Source organism: Vicia villosa, linkage group LG4 (genome assembly GCF_029867415.1).
Source record: "Vicia villosa cultivar HV-30 ecotype Madison, WI linkage group LG4, Vvil1.0, whole genome shotgun sequence".
NCBI lineage: Eukaryota > Viridiplantae > Streptophyta > Magnoliopsida > Fabales > Fabaceae > Vicia > Vicia villosa.
Genome location: NC_081183.1, coordinates 8,998,562 through 9,007,120, shown reverse-complemented (window position 1 = coordinate 9,007,120; position 8,559 = coordinate 8,998,562). Strand labels below are relative to the sequence as shown.

The following is an 8,559-nucleotide window of genomic DNA, read 5'->3' as shown; positions in this document are numbered from 1 at the left end:
CTCTTATGCCATAACTCAATCTTCGACACAGGTTTTGTGGATGCCATATCTGTTGAACCACTTACAACCTTAGCCTCAAGGATATACAGGCCTTTCCTTTTGATGTCTCTCAAGACTTCCTTGGACCCCCTTCATTACGCTTAAGATAGTTTGCTATCCTTTGAAAACATATCATTTCTTGTCAAATTATCTAAGAAAAATTAAAATTCTCTCCAAATTAAGACATAACTAACACCAGTCAATAGCTTCATTGATCGTCATGGAGCTTGAATCTTACATATCCAATTCCTGCAATTTTGCAGGCTTTGTTGTCTCACAGCAGCACTGATCCAACATCTTGATCATAAAATTCCTCAAACACATCTTTGTTTGGAGTCACGTGCCAAGTGCAACCTGAATCCATGATCCATTCCTTTCAAGGATTTCTGCTCGAAACTACAAGAATGTCAGATGATTCAAAATCATCTTGCACAATGGTTGCATTACCATTTCCTTACCATTATGATTGTTCTGTCGATCAGGGCACACCTTTCATGTGTGACCATCATTCTTATAGCGATAACACCTAATTGCAGAAGTATCACCACCATAAGATTTCTGCCAACTTTTACGCTTATTTATTTCAAATTTACCATCTTTCTTCGAGAATCTCCCCTTAATGGACAAACCTTCATAAACATATGATGGTTTATGCTCCTTCCTCTTGTTCAAGTCCTCTGAGTGCAAGGTGGGTGAACTTCTTAAATGGTCAAGGAATCTCTTCCATACAAGAGAGTTTCTTTGAAGTGAGCATGAGAACATGGTAAAGCACACATCAATAACAACGCTTGATCTTCGTTATAGCTCTTGACATCGATATTTTCAAGACCGAGAATCAATTTGATGAACATATCCAACTACTGAACCAGTAGGGCTTACATCTTCAAGCGCCACAAACCAAAATCATTCACACCGATGAATTTCTCAATCTCATACTTCATTGTTGATATCTTCTTCTCCGCACTCACCACGCTAATTTATTGTAATGGAGTGTCGTCAAGAACAAACCAAAACTATGAAAAAGGTTGAGTTTCTTGAACAAATACAAGAAACCCTATTAGGTTTTCACGAAAGAGAGAGAAGAGAGAAGAAGAAGAAAATCGGGATTGATTATAGCTATTTTACTATTCACTTACTCAATAAGGGTTCAAATTTTACAAGTGAATAACAACAACCAACATTTCTCAATAACATGAGAGAACTAGTCTGTTTATATACTACTAAGCTAAATTTAGCTACAAACTAACTTAAACAATTACACTAAGCAAACATGTCCAATTCAATATACTAAAACACCTAACATTTCAACTACTATATGCTTGAGCATAGTTCGACTACAAGATGCTGAAAGAACACATCTATTTATATTTACCTTTAGGTACCACTATATGATTCAAATTGAATCATCTTCTTCTATTATTTTCATTCTTTCTATTAAAACAAGAGCATTATGAGACGATAAATAAAAAATCATAAAAAGAATAAAATAAATTAGAGAGAGATAAAGATAAATTTGTGATAGAGATAATTGGAGGAAGAATATTGAAGGAAATAATTCAACCCCAATATCAATAATTGTCTTACATTTTAGTATTACTTTTAGAGGACAATTTACTGGTTTTCAAGTTACTAGTTTTTTCTAATTTAACTAAAATCTAATTATTTTAGATATGATTAAACTCTTATTTTGTATTTTTATGGGTTGTTATATATATATATATATATATATATATATATATATATATATATATATATATATATATATATATATATATATATATATATATATATATATATAATATTTTATTAAATTATTATATATATTAAATACAATCAAACATGACGATAATTTATCAAATTAATAGTTTTTACAAGAATAAATTTAACAATTTAATTGAAATACACTAATAATATAAAATGATCACAATCAATTAATTATAAACGTTAAATATTTAGATAATTTTAATTATTATTTTATCCACCTATAAAGTAATACAAACATATCTATAAAGTAATACAACATATAATGATGATGAATTGACATTGTAGATATTTTTATAACAATGCATAATAATTAATTTCAATTTAATAAATATAAAACTTAATTACAAAAATTGATACAATAAAAGACCAGAATTACATATTTACACATAAAAGACCCAAATTTATAAATTAATTTAAAAACCAAAATTATAAATTTAAAAATAAAAGGGTCAAATATAAAAATTAAAACAAAAATAATCAAACCTAAATTACATCTATATTTAAAAAAAGAAGACATAAATAAGATTAAAAAAGAATTACAACCTTTTTTTAGTTATGGAATGTTCTTTTTTCAATGAAAAATTAACAAAAAAATGTTCAAAACTAAAATTAAATCTATCTATATTTTACATAAGGCACAGATAAGATTAAAAAGAAATTACAATTTTTTGTTGTTGTTAAGGAATGTTCTTTATTCAACAAAAATTGAGTTGTTGCAACGAAAACATAACAAAAATAAATAAATAATAAAACGTTTACTTTCAATAAAAGCGCGTGAGTAAACGCACTGGTCCATGCGGGTTTGGTTTCATTGAACACAATAGTAACTTCCAACCACAGCTGTTAAAAAAAAAAAAACAACTTCCACGCGCATCTGTCAAAATAAAAAAACATATTCCACGCGCAGACACGTGTTCGCGAACAGGTAGATACATATAAATCTAACATCCTCGTTTGTTTCAAACACAACATAAATTCATTCATAATAATATATTTTCATGTCTGTTTCTTCTTCTTCATCTTCTCAAAATCATCATTTCCTTCTCATTCTCTCTTTCATTTTTCACATCAACAAAACAAACAACAACAAAAACAATTCCGTTGTAATGGGTCTTTTGCTTTCAAGGACTTTGGCTTCCAAATGCTTTTACCCTTTGCTTTTATCTAAGAATGTTCATAATGATTTCTTTCCTCAACAATTGGAGAACATGATTAGTTTGGTGTCTCCTAGGACGGGAAGACATTTGCAGAGATATGAGAAAGGGTGTCGCCAAGTTGTGGGGTGTGTTTCTATCTTTCTTTTTTGTTTTCTCTTGTGATTTGTTCTTTTGGGTTTGTTAAAAATTGGATTTTTAATGTTTGGTGGTGAAGATAATGAATGAATTTTGAAGTTTTTAAGGTTTTTGTCTATTGGGGTTTTCTTAAAATTTGAATTTTTAATGTTTGGAATTGAGGATGGTTGATAAATTTTGACAATTTTAAGGGTTTTTATCAATTGGGGTTTCGTAAATTTTGAATTTTTAGTGTTGGAATTGAGGATGATTGACAATTTTAAGGGTTTTTGTTGATTGGGGTTTCTTCCAAATTTGAATTTTTAATGTTTGGAATTGAAGATGATAGACAATTTTTGAAAATTTTAAGGTTTTTTTTTTCTCAATTGGGGTTTCTTAATGTTTGAAATTGAGGATGAAGAACAATTTTTGAAAATTTTAAGGGTTTTTTTTTTTTCTTTTTTCAATTGGGGCTTCTTAAAGTTTGGGTTTTTAATGTTTGGGATAAAAGATGATGAACAATTTTTGAAAATTTTAATGTTTTTTCAATTGGTTTTTTTTTTTCTTAATGATTTCAAAGTGTGCCCTTATTTGATTATTGAATCATTTTGAAGGAAAAGGAAAAAAAGTTTTTATTTTAATAAAAAATGATTTTTTTTGGTGAATTCAATTTGAAGTTGACTTTATTGTTGTTTGATGTATATGAACTGAATTGTTAATCTAACTTTTTTTTTTTTTTAAATGAATAGATGCATACCTTATAGATACAAAAGCAATGGAACCCAAGAAAATGAAATAGAAGTTCTTTTGATTAGTGCTCAAAAGGGTAGTGGAATGCAATTCCCAAAGGTAACTATTGAATTTTGTTTCAATTTTGAAAGTTTCAAACTTTTTATTATTGTTTTTGTTTCTAACATGTTCTTTGTGGTTTTGTCTTTAGGGAGGTTGGGAAAGTGATGAATCCATGGAACAAGCTGCTTTGAGAGAAACCATAGAAGAAGCTGGTGTTATTGGATGTGTTGAAGTAAGTATTTGAAATCACTTTTATTTGCAATCACTTTTTTTTTTAATCAAATAATAATTGGTTCTTTGATTCTTACTTTGTTTGTGTATTATGATTGATTGTTTTCTTGCAGAGTAACTTGGGTAAATGGTGTTATAAGAGCAAACGCCAACCCATTATGCATGAAGGATACATGTTTCCTATGCTTGTTAGCAAGGAGTTGGATAATTGGCCAGAAATGAACTTAAGAAAAAGAAAATGGGTAAGTGTATATGAACTATTAAACTTCCATAATTCATTTCATCTTCCTAATTACAATCTAATTACAATCCCATTAGGGGCAAACAATCTGTATTGGGTGAGTCCATACAGAGCTTAGGTCTGATTTTAAATGGATCCTCCACTAATAAGACATTGAGATTGATTCCTTTGAATTAGTCGGTCTTAAGGCCAAATACCGAGTTTTAAAAAAAAAAAAACAATATCCTAATCATGATTTTTCACTATCGCGCCACGCTTCATATATGATATTGTAGATACTAGATAGTGCAACCTCAATCGATTTTACTAATACATCAAAAATCTTGATGTTGTAGTTAAGATTGAGGTTGCAATCAAATCACAATTTAGAATCTATAATTATTAAAGTCAACCGATTTTAATGATATATAATGAGTGTTGATAGACCGAGTAAAAATTATTATATTACAATGACGATGCATATGAATTAAAATTTATTTTAAAACTATTTTTTTTATCAAGTGGCATTTTATAAATTTGTGTCCTAAAGTTTTTGTTTTTTTCATTTGTATGATGCAGTTGACTGTGGATGAAGCAAAAGAAATATGCCCATATGCATGGATGAAGGAAGCTTTAGATGAATTGGTTAGTAGACAAACAACAATCAATTCAATCTAAGTTTTTAGGTTATAAAATTATAGGCATTCTCTTCCCTCTTGCTTTTGGAATCTACAAAGTGGTAGAACGGAAGCACTCAAAAGACATTAGAACATAGAAAATGAAACCAAAAATCAAGGATTGGGAAATTGTGCAACAAGAATTTGTCAATTTGTTGTTCCTTTGGATTTGTTCAATGTCTTCAAATTTGCATGTGAGTTGGCAAGATCAGCAGCAAGTTATGAATACTTAGAGTGTAGTTGAGTCTAACTATAGAGATCTTTGTAGATGTACAAAAGTCAATTCATTCATTATTTCATTCAATTCATTCTTTGGCAATGTATCTAATAAGCTATATAAGCTATGTGTAATATTACACTCTTCTTCTAATTTGCTGTTGAAGATTATATATAATGGTTTCTAATTGCTATCTCATTTTTGATTGGCACATGTGATCTTTTGTCAAATTAGAATCACTTATTTTTTACATTATTGGGATTCCGTCCGACTGATGACTTGTTTCCGATTTCTGAAGGGTTTTAAGATCTCTGGATTAAACATGAATACTTTTTAAGAGGACATCTAATCAAGGTAAATATTAAAACATAATCCTCAGATAACATACTAAATAATCTTCTCACAAATGTTCTTTCATAGATAGTTACTCTATTATATAAAACTCTAGGTCCTCAAAATTCTAGGAACTATAAAAAGAAAAATAAGATACTAAATTAAGATACACATACTAACCTAAAAACGTTCGACTGACGATGTCACTTTTCTGATTTTGAAGGTTCCAAGATCTCCGGATCAAACATGAATGTCTTAAGAGGACATCTAATCAAGACAAATATTAAAACATGATCGTCAGATAACATAATGAACAATTTTCTGACAAATATTTCTTTCTTAAATCAATTACCTCACCTCAAAGTGTTTATAGGAACCACTCGTCATTAAAAAAATCTTGGAAGATATCAATAGATTTACAAAGTTTATCTTTTTATCTGATTCATCTCTAACGTGGACAACTCCAACCTTACCGAATTATATCTTGTCTTATTTTATTAATATATTTATTTTATTCCCACGAGAAATTATTCAATTCTATCCTAAAATATTTAAAAAATGGAATTTAATTTTGGAACTAAATCTATATTTCATTCTGCTATGTATTCTCCATTTTATTTTGTTTATTTAAAAGTATAAATTACTCATATATTACCTATTTTACTTTATGACAATAATTATACATTTATAAACTTATATATAAAATAATGAAGATTTTGATTCCTTTTACAAAATGGAGATCAGATGATGTATACTTGTCTAAAAGTTTCACAAGCACAAGTAGTCCCACTACTTTTCCAAAGTGAAGAAAAAGACAAAATTATTGTTAAAAGTGTTCTATCTTGTATACCAATTTTTATATTCAAAATTTGCAAAGTTATTCTAATGAAACTTCTTTTTTCCCATCAAAGTAAAAGCCATTTTTCCTCTTAAAAGGGAAAAAGAAATAGCATGATCCGGTTATAGTGCTCAATTTTGATGCCTTCAACTATTAATAGTCTTTGTGGCAAAAAAATACGGCTATGTTAGGTGAGTTGTAGCTGTTCACACAAAAGAAAATGAGTTTATATATTTTTTAATAACACCAAAAGAAAATGATTGAGATTTGAGAAGATATACTCCCTTACCTACATCCTTAAGCATGTATTTGGTCCAATTTTGGACATACATCATTATTTTTATATTTAAATTAGGAGGTGTTTAGTTTCACACTTCTCAGTGTCATATTAAATGTAGTTTGAGCATATCTTTATATATTTTTTAAGAAAAATGGTTGAATATAATAACTCATGATAAAATAAGTTTTGTTGAATAAAATACATTTACTAATAAAATAGTTAGTTGACTTAAAATATGTTCATATGAAGATTGAAATGTAATAAATAAAGAGTATTGGTAGAAATGAGTAATTAAATTTATATTAAAAATAATTAATATGAGAAACGAACATTTTGTTTATGTATGAATTGCTTTGATCTCCTCTCCTATTTATAGCTCAACCACTCCTCTTAATAGGAAGGACATGAGAGAATACTACAAAAGATACTTTGATTTTTAAATTAGATAACATACTAATCTTAAGGATCGTCAACCACGATGATGGCAGCCTCTATTGTTGTTTCAGTATTCAAGGTAGACGAGGTGCCCACTACCTCGGCCTCCATCCAGTGGTACTTCACTGCATCATCTGACTTCACTATTGTCACACCCTTTTGATCCAAGTGGTTAAATTTAGGGTTAAATACTATTCACCCCCTGCCAAAGTAGCGAGATTCGGTTTTCCCCCTTATTAAAAAAAAATTTAGCCTTCGCCCCTTAGAAAACAAGATTCTGTTTCCAGGAACCCCCTGTTCCATGCTATTCCAAGTGGGCCTTCACTTCAGCATTGCTAGGTTCACGACCAATGGTTCTCAGAGAAAGTTGGAAGAAATTGTTGGCGTGTTCCCTCATCTGTTGAATAGCTTGTATTTCCTCATCAATCAACATGGGAAGGGGCGTAGGAACCTCAATACGATTTACCTGTTCGCCGAAATTTGATAAAAGGACTTATAATCAATCGGATGAAAAAGTTCATTCCTCCTGGGAATCCCAAGATACACTTTTTGTGTCAGAATCATCAGATAAGGATATCACTTTTGGACTCATCAGGTATTGAGCAAGTGGTGAGAGATGAGAATCAGAGGATACCCTCATTCTTATAGCTGGAGAAGTTTTGCTCTTAGAATAACTCAGTAAATTAATGATACTATCATTAATCTTAACTAAAATATAGGAAATGTTATAGGTAAAAGTTTAAGTGGAGAAGGGTACCTGGTTATGAGATATTGGTGAAGCGAAGTAAATGAAGTAAGGAAAAAATATTGATAGCAAGTTACAATCGCTGATGAATAATTTCTAGAAGGAGGAAGAGAAAATTTTATTAATAAAATGAACTTGAATGCCAAAGATTGTGAAAAGTTTTTCCTTGTTCAACACCCACTTACGTATAAGCAAACGATGATTGAACAACCCAGATCAGCGAAGGAGAAGAGTTGCAAAATCCACGGTTAGATTTCCCCTTGGGAATACTTGCAGATCCAAGTGCACTCGAGTGTACTATCAACCGCCATGCCCTAACTTGTCGCGTCAGAACACGTTCTAGAAGGAGGCGACAAAACATTTTAATGATGGAAAGTGCATTTAATGCGCTTGTTCTCCACTATTTTTGTAGTTGAATTCAAGCATTTCAGTTCTGGCTCACACTGTAGCACCCTGGAGGCCGACCGAAATCACTAAAGGCATCCTCGATTCACTAAGTTCCCGACAAAGCCTTGGCGGCAACTGTTCTAGACCGACTAAAGGCCCAAATAGCTAAGACCCAACTCATCTCAAATCCACTCCACTTGACCTAATATATATAAGTCAATTCACACCGGAAGCAAGATACATTCGCTGATCTCCACTTTTCACTACATTCATTTTAAATCTTGAACTGACTTAAGTGTTCAAGTGCTAACAGTGCATGTCCATCCAGCA

At 30.4% G+C, this 8,559-nt stretch overlaps 1 protein-coding gene across 1 annotated transcript; it reads left to right on the top strand.

Annotated features, from left to right (window-relative positions):
• The first annotated feature begins 2,774 nt into the window (after nt 1-2,774).
• LOC131594452 (nudix hydrolase 18, mitochondrial-like) lies at nt 2,775-5,364 on the top strand. Its single transcript, XM_058866591.1, has 5 exons — nt 2,775-3,085; nt 3,824-3,923; nt 4,015-4,098; nt 4,211-4,339; nt 4,897-5,364. Exons 1-5 carry the CDS (start codon nt 2,802-2,804, stop codon nt 4,993-4,995), a joined length of 696 nt encoding a protein of 231 aa, XP_058722574.1. The 5' UTR covers nt 2,775-2,801; the 3' UTR covers nt 4,996-5,364.
• The last annotated feature ends 3,195 nt before the right edge of the window (nt 5,365-8,559 follow it).

What these genes read in the sequence shown, in the direction of transcription:
- LOC131594452 (XM_058866591.1), top strand. Translation starts at nt 2,802, where the DNA reads ATGTCTGTTTCTTCTTCTTCATCTTCTCAAAATCATCATTTCCTTCTC. An exon ending in GGGTGTCGCCAAGTTGTGGG is followed by an intron (nt 3,086 to 3,823) that starts GTGTGTTTCTAT and finishes TTAAATGAATAG; the next exon opens with ATGCATACCTTATAGATACA. An exon ending in GTGGAATGCAATTCCCAAAG is followed by an intron (nt 3,924 to 4,014) that starts GTAACTATTGAA and finishes TTTTGTCTTTAG; the next exon opens with GGAGGTTGGGAAAGTGATGA.